The 19,645-nt window shown below is 32.2% G+C and overlaps 2 protein-coding genes across 5 annotated transcripts; both read left to right on the top strand.

Annotated features, from left to right (window-relative positions):
• The first annotated feature begins 3,941 nt into the window (after nt 1-3,941).
• LOC129294648 (agamous-like MADS-box protein MADS9) lies at nt 3,942-6,465 on the top strand. Its single transcript, XM_054933094.1, has 7 exons — nt 3,942-4,406; nt 4,557-4,623; nt 5,118-5,179; nt 5,277-5,376; nt 5,472-5,501; nt 5,603-5,647; nt 6,074-6,465. Exons 1-7 carry the CDS (start codon nt 4,219-4,221, stop codon nt 6,206-6,208), a joined length of 627 nt encoding a protein of 208 aa, XP_054789069.1. The 5' UTR covers nt 3,942-4,218; the 3' UTR covers nt 6,209-6,465.
• A 2,445-nt stretch (nt 6,466-8,910) lies between these two features.
• Nucleotides 8,911-12,741, top strand: LOC129294625 (agamous-like MADS-box protein MADS9). Of its 4 annotated transcripts, none has more exons than XM_054933056.1 (7): nt 8,911-9,252; nt 9,466-9,532; nt 10,255-10,316; nt 10,407-10,506; nt 10,940-10,969; nt 12,014-12,058; nt 12,260-12,741. In XM_054933056.1, exons 1-7 carry the CDS (start codon nt 8,951-8,953, stop codon nt 12,389-12,391), a joined length of 738 nt encoding a protein of 245 aa, XP_054789031.1. In that variant the 5' UTR covers nt 8,911-8,950; the 3' UTR covers nt 12,392-12,741. The 4 variants fall into 4 exon arrangements, with proteins under 4 accessions (XP_054789031.1, XP_054789030.1, XP_054789034.1 ...); XM_054933055.1 differs by having other exon boundaries at nt 12,257-12,741; XM_054933059.1 differs by having other exon boundaries at nt 10,921-10,969.
• Nucleotides 12,742-19,645: the final 6,904 nt, after the last annotated feature.

Genomic DNA, 19,645 nt, shown 5'->3' with positions numbered 1-19,645 from the left:
TGCAAAAGAAACAGTGAACATTCCTTTAACCTCGGGTCATATTGTAAACTCTTTTAAGGTCTCCTTCCTTATTCTATATAGCCTGCATAGAGCAGACGCTGGAGAAGGTCATTTACTCTCATTTTACCCCACCTAATCTTCTGATGACGGGACTCTCTTTTATAATACTTTTTTATAATATGTAACGCATATCCGGGGTGTCTCTGCTCATTTTATTTTATTATATTAAAGAAAGATCTACGGGCATGGTCCAAGAGCGAACAAAAGAAAAGGGAATTTCCTTATATCAAGTCGGCCAAGTAGATCCTGGCACTTCCGCCCTGACCTCTTAGCAAACCTATTTTTGTGGGTTTGACTGGTTACCTCCCGCGTTAAGCTTCCCGGGATTAACGTGCTGCTGATTGAGCTTATTAACCAGGAAGATTGTAGCCTAACAAGCCAATAAACTTAGAAAAAGGCTCACCTGATTATTATATGCAAGTATAAAAGAGTCAGAAAAATGGACCGAGTCTGTAAGGTCAGCCTATTTAAGCTCAATAATTATTAAGGTTGGGCTTAAGTTTCAGAGCTTTAAAATAAAACGCTGCCTTATAAGGGCTAGCCTTAATGGGCCAAGAGCCTAAACGAGCTAGCCCTATAGAACTAAAGGCTAACCTGTATATAACCATTTGTTTATTTATATTGTAAAATATTATTTATTATGATAATATTATTAGTATTTTTTATAATGTTTTAAATATTTAGTTGTTATAGTAGTTTTTGTAAAATTAAAATTTACAAAATACTTTGGTTTGTTTAATTTTTTTGGATAAAGTTTGGTTTGCTTAATTCTAGACAATAATATACCTGGACAAAAAAGTAATTGTTTGATCTAATTTAAATTCTAGATAATAATTTGATTCATTTTACATATGTGTATTAATATTTTTAAATTATATTTTTTAACGATAGATTATTTTTATATTTATATAATTCTATATTGTATGACTTAAATTAAGAATGTATAAATTTTAATGTTTTATTATTTGAAATAAGAAAATTTTTCCATAATAAAAATATTCTTGATATTAAGAATTAAGATGTTGTTTGCATAATTTAACATTAAAGTAAAATTTTATACTACAATGGAATGAATAAATTATTTTTAATTTAAAAATAAAAAAAAAAGTAAAAGGGTTTGAAGCTTGTAGGGCCAACCCTAAGCCCATTATACTTAGGGTCGAGCTTGAGATATAAGTCCTTCAAATGAAACTGGAGCTTAAATGGGTTAGCCTTTCTAAGCCCAAGCCCATCAAGAGCTGGACCTTGTAGGGCCAGATCAGTCCGTTTTTTTAGCTTTATAAGTATAGCCTTCATACATGTCCTGTGGCAGAAGCAATATATACATATATGGTCTCCCAATAGTTCGAGAAAATTATATTGAAAAAATTATTTTGCATGATATTTATGAAATTGAAGAAAACGTTTGATCACATTTTATCTTGTTTGGTTAGAGGAAAATGGGGAGGAGGGGAGCGGGAGCAAATTTTAATTTATCCATTTTCTAATAAGAAGAAAGAAGAAGTTGGTTGATATTTTTTAATTATTTTATTATAATTTTCTCTTACGTTTTCCATCCACTAAGATTTTATAAACCCATCTCTGTCTGTCTCTCTCTTTTTCTAAATCAGACCTCCTATCCTTCATCTCCCTCGAAAAATTAGAGCTTATAAAGTTGTCGGCACTAGAAAATGGAGGAGCGGACTTATTTTGAAGCATCAATATGCAACAGTTTATTTTCGCAGCTCACATCGCCATCAGTACTATGGCTCTACGATATTTTTTATTTTTTATTTGATTGGAATTCTTTAAAAAAATTATAATAAAATCCCTTCAAATTATATAATTTATTATTTTAGTCCATTAAAATGTCATAATATCAATAAAATCTTTAGAGACCTCTTTATCAATAACTTTTTTATAAAAAAATTAAAAATAACAAAATTCAATCACAACTTTTATTTAAGAAAACACAACTTTTGTTTTGTAAATCACAAGAGTTGAATAAAAAATTATAACTTATTAAGTATAATTTCTGTTGTTGAAAACAAGCACCAATCACAACTTTTGTTTAAGAAATAACAAATTTTGTTTTGTAAATCACAAGAGTTGAACAAAAAATCACAATTTATTACATATAATTTCTATTATTGAAAAATAAATTCTCAAAATAACAAACTCTATTTACAACTTTTGTTTAAAGAATCACTTTTCTTTAAAGAATCACAAAAATTGAACAAAAAATCACAACTTATTAATAAAAATAAAATGATCTTTTTGATAAAAAAAGTTATTGACAAAGAGATTTTTAAGAATTTCATTGGAATTATAATATTTAAAAAAACTAAGTCATATATCAATTTAGATAATTTGAAGAAATTTTATTATCATTTTGCCAATTTTATATATATATATATCTAAAGATTTTATTCAAGTTCTATGCTTGATAGTGTTGCTTTTTTTTAAAAAAAAAAAATAAGGCCACAGCATAACCATGCAAAAGAGACAATATCAAGTCATGTCTAAAACCGTAAGGTCTCTACAATCAAGCGGGCGATTATCGAGAATTCAAGTGTCTAAGTTGTCCCAAGAAAACTAGCAAGCTAGCAAATTGGTCCATCTATTAGCTTCTTTATAAACATAATTAAAGGTGATCATCTAATCCTTCATGATGATATCTCTAATGTTCCTGATAATGTCAAAAAATGGATGTCATTCAAAAAAGTTGTGTTCAATGAGTGATGTGGTTTCTATGGAATTCATATGGATATTAACTTTGTAAAATTTAGTATTCTAACAAAAATTGAGACCATCAAGAATCTCCATAAGTTTACCTGCTGTGCTAGGATAAAAATTTAAGTATTTGGAGAATTTTTCAATCCAATTGCCTTTATTATCACTGATGATTCCTCCGCACGTAACAACATCATTAATGCTTGCAAATCCATCAATACTGAGCCTAACCCATGCTGCAGTTGGAGTCATGGTGCTGCTTTGAGTATAGAATCCTAACCTCCTCTTGTCATGTCATGCAACCGAGTGCTGGGCTGCTGGTTGCAGTTTCTAGCAAACACCAACTCTAAAATATTTCAAATCGGAGGTGCGAACTGGGATTCTTGTCACCTGTAACATAGTTTGTTTTCCGATGTTTGATTGTTTTGAATTCTTTCAAATAAGTTGGTAATACTTGACATCAAAATGTTTATCACCAAAATAAACACATGAATATTAAAATTTTACAAGAATTTCAAAGCGGTTTAGTCCCTCCTATTTGCAGTATGACATTGACAATCGCCTGGTTAATTGTTTTATTTAACTGCTATTTTGCAATATAGTTTTTTTAGTTGTTTTCCAGAACAAAATAAAAAAATTGTCCTTGATTATGTTAATTTAAAAATAAATTTAGAGTTAAAAATCGGCCAGTGTAGTCATTAGTGATTAATAGTGTTAGACTGTTAGTTTATGATAGTGGTTTCTAATAATAAATGTAGTGTATTTTAAAAATAAGATTCTGTTTTAATTTTTTAAAAAATGAGAATAGTTTTAGAAATATTTAAATCTAAAACTCTTGCTTCAATATTTTTTTATTCTTATTTTAAAAATAGAAAAATAATTTTTTAAAAAGCAAAATCGAACCTGTCATATATTAACAGTGCTCTTGTGCCCTTTAATTTTATACACCTTAATTGCTTTGAAAGCCGACCATAAAAATAATAATAATCCCCATAACTTTTGATTTGATGTTTAAGATTATTTAGCTTAGTCAATCAAACAGTCATCGCAAAAATGAATGCGCGTTTAATTTAAACACGTAAGCAGCCTCGAAATACGCGGGTGCTCTGCTTACCCCTTGAAACCTATAGTTGTACTAAAAGCCCCAAAATCCATTCCTCTCAAATGAACACGGAGAAACCAATGGTCAAGAAGGTGGCAGCAGAACTCGCAAAGCTAAACCAAACAAAGAAAATAGTTGTGGTGGGTCACAACCCGTAAACAAACCCTTCCTTTCTGTGCCACTCAGAAAGTGATTCATCCGCAAACCCACAATGGAACATTGCACCATTACTTTTCTTTATCTTCCCCACGTCTTCTGATCCATTAATTGATAGACTGGAAGAAAGAAGACCACAGAAAAAGGAGCCGAGTAGAAGAAGACGAAGAGAATATCGGTGACTGCAGATGGGGAGGGGAAAGATTGAGATCAAGAGGATCGAGAACTCTAGCAACAGGCAAGTGACCTACTCAAAGAGGAAGAATGGAATCCTAAAGAAGGCAAATGAAATTACTGTTCTATGTGATGCCCAAGTGTCCCTTGTCATCTTTTCTTCATCTGGGAAGATGCATAACTACATCAGCCCTTCTACCACGTACGTAAGGGATCGGACTATGTTTTTCTTTCTTTTTATTGATGAAGTTAAAGAAAAAGAATTATGTGCGACCGCGGGTAGGAAAATGTTTCAATTTACTTTTATTAATTATGTGGGTTTGGGAGTTAAAGTTCTTGTTTTTGGTGGTAGGTTGATTGACGTCCTGGACAGGTATCAGCGAACGTCTGGGAAGACGCTCTGGGACGCCAAGCATGAGGTAGCTAGGTTTACTCTGATATGCATATGATGCTTTTTCCATATGGGTAGTCAGTCATATTGCACTTGTCTTGCACTGAAGGAAGAAAGCTCAGTTCTCTTGCTAAAATTATGTCGAGGGACATGAATCAAGAATTCTGAGTAGATCCACATCCGGAACTCTTTTATTTGAGTAGATCTACATCTGACACACGCACACAGCACATTGAAACCTGCGACATCGACTATGAACAGATCTGGGTATTAAAATGATTCACTTGCTTCCTTTCCTTTGTTACGAAGGAAGAAAACGAAAAACTGAAAAGGATTGTAGGAGTTTGAAGGAATAATAAACTGTAATAAAATTAGGGATCTCCTAGCTAGCTATTTGGTAGATCTCTCTCTTGACCAGCAGTAATTCATCTTATGTCCACACACTCGTAGATGTCAAGTCCCTTTAACTTCTCCTAAACTAAATGGTAAGGTTTACAACAATATTGTTGTCTTAACTCACAGAACCTCAGCCATGAAATTGACAGAATCAAGAAAGAGAATGACAGCATGCAAATTGAGCTCAGGTATTTAACGCTGCGCCATATTTCACCATCAGATCTTTCTCTCTTACGCGCTCGCGCCCGCAATATCTATGATCAAATATACGTTTTATTTGTTCAGGCACATGAAGGGGGAGGATATCACGTCGCTGAATTACAAGGAGCTGATGGCATTGGAGGATTCTCTTGAAAGCGGTCTCAAAGGAGTCCGCGAGAAACAGGTTCTTTTTTCCAACGATGTAACTCTAACTTGTTTGTACTTGATAATAATATTAAGCTTTCCTCTCTCATATCTCCTCTCTTGTTTCGGTTATAGATGGAAGTGCACAGGAGGTTCAGGAGAAATGTATGTTGGAAAGCCTTAATTGATATTTTAACTATATTATATTATATTGCAAAAGAACACTGAAAAATATTTTTGAAACATTTTACACCTGCATGTATCAGGGCAAGATCTTGGAGGAGGAAAATAGGGAACTCAATTTCCTGCTGGTAAGTGGTAGTTATATGTAGCTTTTGTTTGAAAATTAAGGCCATACCGGTTTATGTTTTATATAACTAAAACACAAGCCCGTGTGTTTTGTGAGATGCTGGATTATTTGTTATAACTTGATTAATTGCTCAGATTTTTGCTATTTTATATATATTTCAATATTTTTCATGTCATGATTGCGCGGACGCTACCGGAGTCTAACATGTTGCTAATTTAACGGGTGAAATTGGGGCACAACTAAGTGAAGGGAACCTAATAATATTCACTGAAGCTCATATTTGCGCGTAGTTAGCATACATTTTTATTGATCACTCTACATATAATTTGATACCAGCTTCAGAAAACGATGTTTGTTTAAATGAATATGTTCCTCCTGGAAGCGTTGCTATTGACCAATAGTTTTCCTTCTGCATTATTTTAAACAGCAACAGCATTTGGCAGTGGAAGGTGTGAGAGACATGGACGATGGGTTCGATCAGAGTATTAGGGATTTCAATTGCCAGATGCCATTTGCCTTTCGCGTGCAGCCCCTTCAGCCAAACCTTCAGGAGAGGATGTAGAACATATATGTGTAATTGCTATGCCAAGCACCTACTTGGCTCTGATCTCTTCCTAAGTATAACTAGATTAATTAAGAACTTCTTGGCTAGTGTGAGCTACACTTAATTAATTGGAGCACAGCGTGGGCTCGTCAGTTTCTAACTTAAATCAATTCATTAATATATTTCGGTGGTAAACTCGTTTGAACTTGGCTTATTAAACTCATCATCAGTGTATTTTGGTGTGTAATATTAAATATTTCCAGCTTTTCCTTATCTATCATGCATAGTAATGCATAATTATTGGAATTAATTGAGCACCATGCACCGCTGATTGAATTAGAAGAAATTCTTAGATAAACTTGATCCGCCACATCATTTTAGATTTATCATATTAGATTACTCTAAGTCACCTAAATAAAATATTATGTGATATTATTTTAATTAATTTTATTCTCATAACAGGATGCATACTTAATTTATTGTTATTTGTTTTTGTACTGTCATTAATGTTAGAATCAATTTATATTTAACACCATATAAATGTTGTGTTTTTATTATACAGATCACAAATGATGTGGTGACTGATCTATTAAAAATTTCTTTTGATTTAGGCCTGTGTCATAAAGAGATCTGAAAATATTAAACCTCATCTGCATAATATATATTCATTTGTATGCACACAACACATTGAAATGGATACATACATACATATATATATATATATATATCTATTGGACATTTCTTTGTAATTTAATGAATTTATTTTCTTCATTATCGATGCAATATTGGAAGTATATATAGCCTGACTTTTGAATAGGGAATATTTGAGTCTCTCGCCATGCGATACAGATGCTCATAGTCATATCCATGTCAAGCGAGCTGACTTCGAACATCAAAAAGAAAGAAAAAAAATAATCCTACAGTTGTCTGTGTGTGTGGATGTTCCTGAGACGTAAAACAGAAGCAATCGACTGGTGATAGAGTGGGAGGACATACCTTTCTGGGTCTATTTGTGCGCGGACTCTGGCTTGGTCCTACTTCTAGGAATCCCTAGTGCCTTCGTACTTCGAAATTTTCCAAGTGCTTTGCCCCTGAAATCTGAAAGAAAATAGAAAATTCCGAAAAATATATGGTTGTCATGTCTGAACTCTAGCTACTAGATATCAGTAGTCTAGAAGAAGGACCTAAAATCAATTAGCAAGCAAGGAAAAGTTGAACGCCAGCAATACACTTATAGCAGCGTATGTGTGCAGTGTTTCTTTCTGATGAAGACGAGAGATTTTCAAAGTTCAAACTTAAAATATTGTTGCATTCGGCAGTGCACGTTGCTTTCCTTTGCCCTCGGGTCATGATGTCAAGGAGGTTTGGCTCCAATTCAACTAATTATGTATCTTTCCGTGTAATATATGCCAGACCTACGTACCAAAAATGTGAATTATTGACGTGTGAGCAAGCGACATCTATCGATTTTTTTAGTCAAGGGGATACTTTAGTTTTTATTTGGAAGAAAATATAAAGTAAACAGGACAGGCTCAATGGTACTGGAGTGAGTCCTGAGATGGAATTTTTAACTTCAGTATTTAAAACATGGATCCGCAATCGGCTTTTCCTCGAATGAAATGCAAAGTTTCTTAAAAAAAAACATCATCTACCTTTCAAATCAAAGACACTTCACGCAATAAGTCATCGAGTTGAAGCTTTGTCTAAAAGTATGGGCAGACCTAGTCTTGGTAATTTTGATGCACGACCTAAACACAGCCGAATTTCGGTTCTTTCATTTGTGGTTGGAAAACTCCCATTATATTCCTTTACTTGTTCGGACTTTACTTTGAAAGTTTCCTTTGCTAATAGTAGAAATCACTATCCTTAAATTCCTTGTGATTTGATGGTTGGACCCCTTTCTTTGCAATAGATTATCGTATTATATTATATTTCACCAAACCCTAGAAAAGTTCATAGCCGACTTCAATACAGATGTTGTGATTCTGATTTTCCTAGGGCGCGCCTAGAATGCCCAGGAGATTGATTTCCTGTCATTTTTTTTCAATTTCAAATTTTATCCAATAAATAAAACTATGACATATACTTAAGCTAAACTGAATATCACATATGACGGGTGTGAGTCACTTGAGTCTAATTTAGATCGTAAAACATAATTTTATCTTTCATATCTCGTATTAAATTCTCCTACACCTTGTGATAAAACTTAAAACCAAGAAAATTAAAATAACAAGCTTTGTTATATGTGACATACATGATTGGTAGGCATTAGAATCATGGCATTATAATTAGTTAATTACGTGACTCACAGTAATTTTATCGTGTGCAATGCAAAAGTTTGATCTTTAATATTTTAAAAAAAATCCAATCTTTACGTACAGTGCTATATATCTTATCATTTACATTATGTTAAATTCTCCTACTGATTGATACCGAAACCTGCACCCAAGAAAAATACCCAGACTATATCTCACTAAACCAGTTTTTTCATTAACACTACTAAACCAGCTTTTTGTAGTACATCACTGATATTAATTCAAACAATCAACCAACTGAAAATATCCGGAAAACAAACACTTTTAAAATATTAAAATTGAAGACCACGGTAGAGGAATTGATCCAATGGTTAAGAAGGTGAAGCCAGCAATTACTTAACAAATCCAAAAATAAATAAATAAATAGGGTTTGTCTTTATTGCAATCCATAAACGAACCCTTCGTTTCTGTGCCTCGTATAAAGTTCTTTATCTACAAGCCCGCAATGGTAAGGGTTTGCTACTGCATTTGTCTCTGTATCTCTCCCCAAATTTTCACCATTAATCCAAAGCAAGAAGATCACCAGAGAGAGGGGAAGAGAAAGAGTTTGCCGAGAGAGATGGGGAGGGGTAAGATTGAGATCAAGAGAATTGAGAACTCAAGCAACAGGCAAGTGACGTACTCGAAGAGGAAGAATGGGATCTTAAAGAAGGCGAAGGAAATTACTGTTCTATGCGATGCCCAAGTTTCCCTTATCATCTTTGCTGCATCTGGGAAAATGCATGAATACATCAGCCCTTCAACCACGTACGAAAATTCCCTTTATTTTTCTTCTTTTCCCCTTCCTTTGGCTTCTCATTAGTTGTTGTTCTCATCACACTGGGTTTTATTTTGTTTGGAACCAGCTAGGACATGTATAAATGATCTCTTGTGCTAGAAAATATATCTTTTCACTAGTAAACTGCAAATCATACTCACTTTATTTTGTTCTGGGTTTGGCTTTTTTTTTTTTTTTTGAAGGTTGATTGACATCCTAGAAAGATATCACAAAACGTCTGGGAAGAGGCTCTGGGACGCTAAGCATGAGGTTGGTATATGGACGTCCTTAGCCTTTCTCAATTTGGCTTATTTGGCTAGATCTTTTTCAATTCGGAACCACCCTCCTATGTAAATCAGTTCAAGGGAAATTAATAAATGACTATTTCTTTGCCCAATATATACATGGTGAGGGGCATGGACTTTGAATCTCTTTTCAGATCTATGTTGGTCTGTACCATGCATCTCCTTGTATAATTAACATCGATCGAATCAGGTACTAGATAGTTTTTTCTTTAATTTAAAATGATAAACAGGAGCAAATAAGAAGGTCATCGATCTATATATATATGTATGTATGTATGTATGTATGACCAGATCTGGGCTAGCTACTGACAGCTAACACACGCGCATAACATTTTCTTCTTATATATATATATATATATATATATAATATATATATACCTCCATCTGTTGGTTGCAAAAAGTGAAAGAGATGAATGGCGGCAGGACTTGGAATTAAATCTATAGAAATGAAAATGTGATAAATGTGATCGTGATGATTCGACCTTTAATTTCTAGACTGACATCAAAATCAGCTAGTCCAATATATATAGCTTTTATTATTGCTTATTGGTCATATATGTTTCTTTTGAGGATTTCTAGCTTATTTATGCAAGCATGTGTAACCATGGCCCCTTTTTTCTTTCCTATTCTTGGTAAAAAATGAATTTCATGTTAAAAGTTGCATCAATAATCTTGCTGAACTCACAGGACTTAAACAACGAAATTGATAGACTCAAGAAAGAGAATGACAGTATGCAAATTGAGCTCAGGTATAAACACAGCTTTGATTTCATTAACTCTCTTTATATATACAGGTCTTCATCGATCATCATCTCTTTGACCATGTACGTTTGTTTCAGGCACTTGAAGGGAGAGGATGTAAACCAGCTTAATTACAAGGAACTGATGGCCCTAGAGGATGCCTTAGAATGTGGCCTCGACGGTGTACGGGAGAGACAGGCAAATAAATCTGATTAGTGATTACAAAGCTCATTTACTACTTTCTATTTCAGTTTTTGGTGCACTGGCCTATCAGGCGATGCTTACCCCATGCTTTATAAAGTTTTATATTTTACTGGGTTAAAATTAAAATATCTTCTCAATTTAGCTTCTGCAAAATGAAGAAATAAGTAGAGCTTGAAACTGTAATGTAATTGATTCTTTTACAAACAAAAAGTATGCAACTTATGTAGAAAGTAATTAACGTGAATATGAATAAACATGCAAGTCTTTAATGAAAAAAGTTCCCTCACAAATTAAGTGAAGAGTATATTGTCTTGCCATAAAAAAAATTGAAGAGTATATTGTTAATTCCTTTTTAAGAACCGATAAAGGGCAGCAATAAGGATTTACACAATTTTATTTGACATGTAGAATTGCTGTTTTTACGCAGATGGAGATTTACAGGGCACACAGGAGAAATGTAAGTTTGATTATGATGATTACATTTATAATTGTACATTATAATGTGCAAGTTTGTTTACATGGCATATGTTGATAGTTTATATCGAGACTCATTCAGGTAATAAGAATAAGGTGAAGCGTGAGTGTAGGCCAGGTAAGAGTCCAGACCCTTCCACTCTATTGGAAAAAAAAATGATACATGTCACCTGCATGTATATATGCCGGTAATAACTAAATTGTTACGATGAAAACTTAGATTGTGTTAGAATATAACCTACATAATTTAATATAATTAAGAGTATAATTTTGTATATGAAAATAATTTTTAAAATAACAATTACTATTTGAGTCATGAAAGACATGATGATACGATAAATACAAAAACATATTTAATTATTTCATATACTATTTTTAACTCGTGAAAACAAAAGCCCATGCATGCCATGCACGCACATTTAAAGACGTACATGCACAAGCTGCACACATGCATGATGCATGCGTGATTTACACCATCCTCTGATGGTACATATACAAATAGGGAGGGATTATGATCTGGAGATAAAGTATATTGTGAGGGCAAACTTTTTTTTAACCCAAAATTAATTATGCATTCTATAGTGGACGTATGTTTTTGGCACGACAGAAGTAGATATATTATTTAGTCTATCCATTTCAACCTATATATAATCGATCCAATCAAAATTTCAACAGTACTATAAATATGGATCATTAAAAATTAATTGTCTCTCACAGATTTACAGCAGGAGAGGGGTGTGTCTGACTAGCCAGTGGGACTTCTTTCATGAAATATTTACTGATCTGATTTTTCTTTTAAGCATTTACTCTTATGTCAAACTTTATTAAAAATGAAACGTCCGTGACTTCTAAAAAATATATTTTCCATAAAGTTTAGGTCTTAAAACATTCGAAAGAACATGAGCGAAATGAGGGCATTTAATGTAGGATCAAAACTGGAGGGGCCACATCTATCTTTTGCTTAGAGAGACCTCTGATAATAATGTATATGGATATTTGCTTTTCTGAACATTATATTGCTGATTAGGGCAAGATCCTGGAGGAAGAGAACAGGGAGCTCAATTTTATACTGGTAATTCTTTGATTCGTTACTGCTACTGTCACTAACCCCAAAAACACCTGCTCAACGTACAGTCAACACATATAACTACTAATCAGTATACATAAGAAAGGAAGTCCTATCTAGTCGATCCCTAGATGAGAACATATATTTTTGTCAATGATATCTGAGACCATCATAGTGAAAGAAACAATCTTTTTCCGTGAGCAGCAGCAACGTTTGGCTATGGAAGGAGCGAGAGAATTGGAGAATGGATTTGATCAGAGCGTGAGGGAGTTCCATTCCCTGATGCCGTTCGCATTCCGCGTGCAGCCTATGCAGCCAAATCTTCACGAGAGGATGTGAGACAGCTTCCTGCTGCCTGCCTATATAACTGAGTTTCTGCATTAGCTGTCACAAGCTCTCTTCAATCATGAACTAGCTAGTTCGCTTTCTAGGGCTGGTGTGTGCTCTTAAGTGAATAAAGCGAGTAAAACTTTGGCTTCTGATTATCAGTATTATACTGTCGTTCTGTGTGTTTTTACAGTCAGCGTGGGTACACACACACACACACATCCTAGCATTGCTGCTGCTGCATGCATGAGGCGGCGGCTGTGCATGGACTAGAGAGTTCGTAGTGGTGATGATGTGCAGACACTTCTATATTTCATATAGATGCTATGTGCCGCTGGTTATACATGTGTTTGTCTACTTAAGCCTTGATGTCGGGCTGATTTTATTTATATCTAAATAACGAGACAAATAGATTATCCCAAAAAACATACTCCCTCCTTTAAAAATTATAAAGTATTTTTTAAGAAATTGGATGTTTAAAAATATAAAACATTTTTAGTCTTTCGAGGTGTAATCATTATTTTTTTTAAAGTGCCCCAATTGATTAATGACTTAATTTATATTTATTATAGAGTGTTTAATTGGGGTAAATATAAAAAAATTAATTTAGTTTAAAAGTAGGTAACTACTTTATTAGGGGTGAGATTCGATTAAAAATACCTTACACTTTTTAACGAAAGTAGTATATGTTTTCCTCAAGGTTCTATTTTATTTATAGTAAATAGTATAGTTGTAAGTCTAGGGTCTCTTAATCCATCATTTCAATGCTTTATAGAGGCTTTGTTGTAGTGGGTTGGTGCATATACTTTCATTTCATGTTTTCAGTAGCATTGTCTGAACTATTTATCAAATATAAGCAAGTATTTAATTCTTTATTTTTTTTTTTACAATTAAGGTAGAAGTTAACGACGTAATCGCAATCGAAGCTCACAAAAAAATCAAAGCCCACAGACAGTGCCCTAAAAAGAACCTCTCTCCTAACGTCCTTTGCACCCACAAATAAACTGCTTTTAGGGTTTCATAAGGCAATGCAGAAAGGCACCTGGCTACTAGAAATAATTAAAGTAGGGAATATAAACGAAAATTCAAGCAATGCCATTATATGGGAGGAAGCAAAACAAAAGTGTAGGGACCTAAAACACTGGAAAAAAAGTATAGGGACTAAAAGTTATGTTTATTTTAAAAAAAAATATGCTAGTAGCCATGCGTTTTAGGAAAACTGTGGCTAAAGCCACGTTTTTTTTTTTTTAAATTGTGGCTTTGTTTCCTTTTTCAAGAGCCATAGCAATGATTTCTTACGAACCATGACTGTTTTTTTCATGATTGATATAATCATGTTTTTTACAAAAGTTGGTAGTAGACTCTATCACATTTTTAAATTGTGGCTATTAAACAAACCAAATCATGCCTAAATGTAGGTTTAGGTTGTAGTGGAGTGGCTTAAGTTTGTTAAAAGACATTTATAAATTTTTCTTGCATATGCCTTTCATTATCCATATCCTAAACATTACTTTTACATACAAAAATTGCTTCACTTATTTGTTTAGAGTATTGTTACCATGGTAAAATGAGTTATAAATTTCTTATATTGAAGCCGTTCATTTCCCACACAACTTGTTTAAAACCCTATGTTCACCTATTTATATTTGAAGTTGGTTTTTTTTTTCTATTGAATACATTTGCAAGCGAGTCATAAACGAGTTATTCATTCCCCCATATATGTTGTTCTTTTATATAATCGAACTTGTTGATTTGTCCAGCTGCTTAAAAATCTAATGCATATGGGCGACAATAAAGGCAGCATATATAGTGATTGCAGAGCACAAAGTTAGTCATTTTTGTGTGGCGCTTAGTGCTCAACTCCATTGATGACACCTCATTAGACCATGCAATCCTTCATTATCCCCCTTACGTCATCTACCTCAACACCGTCGACGCTGCTCCTCCTTACTCCATCCTTCGCACCATGTTCAAAAACCAAGTTTATAAGTCACGCATGCCTACGACCTCTCTAAAATCTTTAGCCTATCCACCTTCGACCTCTGAAACCTGAGTGGGACTCTCTCCTATTAGAAACTTAAGCCTAACTTAATGCTCAGCAAGGTATTTGCTACGTCGACTTGGAAGGCCTTGGTATCATCAACCTTAAGACCTTGAACATGGTGTAATACTCTAAATTTTTAAACCAAATTTTTTTGCAAACTAACAAGTTACTAAACTAAACTATTAATATTGAACACTTATTATGATAGAAAAAAGACTAATGTGGTAATTAAAGAATAAAACCCCTTTTTAAAACTCTGCCACAATAGAAAAGAATTTGTCATATAAATAAATCACTTCATAAATAATCCACCACGGTAGAAAATATCTGCCACGATAGAAGGCAGTTAACATGATAAATAAACTCTACTATAATAATGATAGTAGCATATACCTATTGGAAAAGCAAGGTGGAACCATTTGCATCTAAGGATTTTATAGAAGCAATCAATGTTCAAAATCAAGTAATGGTTTTAAAATAAGAATTTAGCATCGAAGCCATGGTGGCAAAATCCTAAATAATTTTTTAAGCAAAATTTTTTGACATAGCAATGTGACCCAAGTGTGCATCCAAAATAATAGAAAAATACTCAAGTCAAGACACTTTCCATGCAATAAGTTATTTAATAACACCCAAGTCAAGTCTAAACAATTAACACTTAACCTCATCCAAGAATAGCTTTATGATCTACACTTATTGCAACATGATCACATCCATGCATCCTTACTAATTACTCAGTAATCCCAAGCAAGTTTGACTATATTACTAACATCTCAAAAAGCAGTTAGGACTATGAGGGGTAGGCATGATCCTCATAATCAAGCATACAAGTCAAGTCTAAGGCCATAAAGGATAAATAGAATCCTCATGGCACAATATGCAAACCAAGTTAAGGGCTAAGAGGGATAAATAAAATCTTCTCGACCATATAGAAGAAGCTAATCAAAATTAGAGTTTTCATGCTTTATAGAATAACATATGTCCTAAATTAGCATTATATCCATTGCATAAATAAACAAAGAGATATTATAAAAGGTGGTGTCTCATATGCTAAAACTATGCCATAGGTGCTTCCTTGACCAAACTTGCTCCCATAAAAATGTTAACAATGGGAAATGAGATTTAAAAGTTTCAATGACCAAAATCAATATAAAATGATAGATACGGATGAAATTATTCATGAAATTGCTAAGCAAGCACATAAAGCATTTATTCAAACAAACACTTCCAAACAAACTGAACAATTATTTCTAAACAAACCCTAAACCCTAAATAAATGACTAAACGTTATATCCCTCCTTACACTATATTTGAAAGCCAAATCACCTAGTGAAGGGTAAGTTGGACCAAGCTACAAGTCATTTATTAGGTCTAAAAGAGCTTACCGCGTGGTAAAGATTATCTAAAAAAAAAAATCCCAACAATATAGTATTTAAAGATATCCTGACAAATCATGCATAATTAAAACAATCAAATAGCTTTTATGCTTTTAAATAAGAATATCTCAATATAATACATAAAAAATTATTTTAATCTACTTGGCAATAATTCCAAACAACTACATGGATACATATAATTCCAAACGATGTGATTTTTCCAAGATAATAATTAAACAACATATAATTAATCATATCCCCACACATTAATAATAATTACCTTGTGTTTTAGATAACAAATTTCCCTTCATCTAATCTCCTGATCAATACGATCTACACATCAATATAAAAATATATAGTATTAATTTTATAGTCAATAATAACACTCAACCTTAATTAAAGAGTTAGGAAGTTTAAGCCTAGCCCACACCTAGTACTAAATCAAGGCTAGCACCCATTTTAACCATTCCAAAAATTCTATCTAACATCCTCTTACTCTTATAAGCTTTAATTACACCTTCAATCAATTTGACCATCGATGTTTCATTATTACATAACCTTAAAATCTATCCTAAAAACACCTCAAAAATAAAAAAATTGTCCTTGAGCATCATATCATCATTCTAACACCTTAAAAATACTTTTCCATACTTAAATAAACATCTAAACATCCAAAATAAACCTTACAGGTTAATATCCAAACAAAACATCACCATCTAAGTATAGGATTTGACTAAAAATCTTCAAATATGAATTTCAACCATAAAGAGACGGTCCATAGCATTTATTAGACTCTCAAGAAACTTAACAACCATAATAAATCATTATAATTTCAAATTAAACATCCTATAGAAAACTCTAAATCAAAAATCCACCTCGAACTCAAAGAAAATTACATAGAAAGATAGCTTAAAGGACCAGAAACTTACCCCAAGTGGTTGCTTAACCTAAAAACACCTTTAACCCACTGGATTTTGTGCCTCAGTAGGGTCTTGTCGAAGCTCCCTCTAATTTCTATCATCTCTCACACGTTTTTGTCTGAAAACAGAATCAGGAATGCCTTTAAAAAGGCTTGTTCATGCGTAGTTAGGAAAAGTAAAAACTTGTTCGTGCATGAATACCCTTTTAATAAAACGGGTGCATTTTTAGTCTCCATCCACATGGAGTCGTGCACAGTTATGAGCACTTCTACCTGCAATTAACCACCTAATGAGCCTAAATTACCCCTTTTTAGCCCCATTCAACCTAATAACTTATCTTGAATCCTATTTAATACTTCTACAAGGGTTTTTTGGCCAATCAAACTCATAATTAATTGCTTAAATATGTCATTAACCTGAAGCAACCTCAAAAGTGTTTTTATTCCTAAATCTCACCTCAAAGTAAATTTCAAATCATCATATTAAATCCTCAAGCTTTCAATTTATTTCTTAAATTGAAAATCAGGATGTTCCACGTGGTCCATCTTGATGACTCCACATCAGGTGAGGTCATGATGAGAGGAAATATAGTGATGAAAGGATACTTGAAGAACCCCAAGGGAAATGAAGAAGCTTTCACAAACAGGTGTTTGTGTGTTTGTATCGCATGTTTTTTGCAAATAACTGAAGAAGTTTTTTTACAAAAAATTAAACGCATGTTAGTTTTGTAATTCTTCTCGACATTTTAATTTCATTTCACTTTCCTTGATGTGAAGTGAAGTTTCAAACTTTAAAGAGATTTCTTTAATTATGTCTAGTCAAGGGGTTTGGATTGAGATTTTTTCTTAAATCTATATTGTCTAAAATACATCTAGATAGTCAATTTATAAAAATTTTAATATTAAATTAGACTACTCAAATTATATTTGTATTGTCCAAGATACGTTTGGATAGTTAATTTGTAAAATTAAAAAAATTAATATTAAATTAGCTAGCCTAGATTAAATTTGTATTGGCTAGATTAATCATGAATTGATTTATTAAAAAAATTTAAATGTGATAAAAATAAAAATAAGAAGCTTTAAGTTTGGACAGTTCATATCTCATCAAGAGTGATGAGTAATCTAGTGTTCATCCCCTGATGATCACCGAAGATAGTCTATTAAAAATACCTAAAAATTAATTTAAAATGAATGGCATATATCATTTTGAAATAAATTGAAGGCCCAGATCAACCTTTGGGCTAATGAGCATAGAATATGAACATGTCATATTCTATCTCTACATGCATTGAGAATGAAAATTAGTAGTTAGTTAAAATAAATTTTATTTCATCTATTAAAAAATATAAGGTATTTTTTAAAAGGATGAATGTTTAAAAATGAAAAGCATTTTTTGTGTTTTAGGGTGTAATAAATGTGTTTTTTCCCCCAAAATTCTCATAATGAATAAATAACTTCATATTTATTTCAAAGTAAAACACTTATTAAATGAGGACAAATATGAAAAATTGATGTTAGTTTAAAAATAATTAACTATGTACTTTATTGGAGGGGCAATATTTGATTAAAGATACCTTATATTCTTTAATAGAGGAAGTAAATGCTCTTTCACAGACGCTATATTTATCATATGATAAGCGAATATTTTTGTTTTCCCGAAAATCCTTGCTCTATAATTCACAAGCAGTTTGGTAAAAATTTACTAAAGAGGTTTGAGATACTCCTTCAATCTTATTTATAGGGTAAAAAGAGAATTATTTTTGGTCTTATTTATAAATCATATTAAATTTTTATTGTAAATTTTCTCTTTTTTTCTACACTGAATGTTGAAGAGAGAAGTTATGTTGTTAAAATATACTCTCTTTGTTTAAAAATGTAAGATATTTTGAATTTTACTTTCAATAAAGTAGTTGTCTACTTTTAAACTAATCCTATCTTTTTATATTTATTCATATTAAACATCCTACTATAAATATAAAGTTATTTATCAATAGGAATATTTTTTTAAAAAAAGACAATGATTATACTTTGAAAGACTGAAAATGCCTTATATTTTTTAACATCAAACTCTTCAAAAAATATTTTATATTTTTGGATAGAGGAAGTATGTGTTTAATAAGAACAAAGTTAAAAATTTATTAAATTTTTAGACAAAATTAACGAGGTTTAAAATTTTTGTATTCTATTTAAATATATTGCAAGTGACTTATAAATAGGATCATGAAAGTATTAATTATATCAATGATATTTATTTAAAATATTTATGTTTAATTGATTAAAAATGGCTTTTATTTTTTTTGTTTTTCAAGATATCTTCACAGATGATTTCTTCAAAGAATTTGAGTATTATTTAATTGATTAATAATTGCTTGCATTTTCCAAAGTAACTCAAGTGACAAAGACAGGATAATGGGTAGATAGAGATTAAGGATTTAAATTCTCATCGTATATTAAAAAATATCGTTCTATTTATGAACTCATTTTGAGTTTAATGAAATTACTGTTAAATTTCTACATACATTTTATTAGACCTGAGTAGTTAATTTTTTTAATATTTATTAGCATATTTAAAGGGAATTTAAATGTAAAAAAATAAATTTTTGAATAACTTTTAAGTCTTCTATGGCACCATTCGAGGGAAAGATATTTAATTCGAGTGAAAGATATTGTTCTGTCCTTTTTAAAAAAACGCGTTGACGTGGTAGTTTCAAACGCAACAGTTATAAAATTAAGATAGGAATATTTTTTCTGACCTGAAACAAATCAAGGCATCGAATAAACACTAAGCGAACAAATAAATAATAAATATTAAATAGATGATCCAAGGATTCCGCAACCCGGGGCGGAAAATTTTTAATGGGCGAAATCAAAAATCAAAATGAGAAAACCTTCTTAAATACTGACTACGAGTGCGTCTTGCGAAT

Source organism: Prosopis cineraria, unplaced genomic scaffold, assembly GCF_029017545.1.
Source record: "Prosopis cineraria cultivar Desert tree isolate PC_DT_omini unplaced genomic scaffold, ASM2901754v1 PC15, whole genome shotgun sequence".
NCBI lineage: Eukaryota > Viridiplantae > Streptophyta > Magnoliopsida > Fabales > Fabaceae > Prosopis > Prosopis cineraria.
Note: the sequence above shows the minus strand (reverse complement) of the source record. Positions and strands in the feature narration are given on the sequence as shown.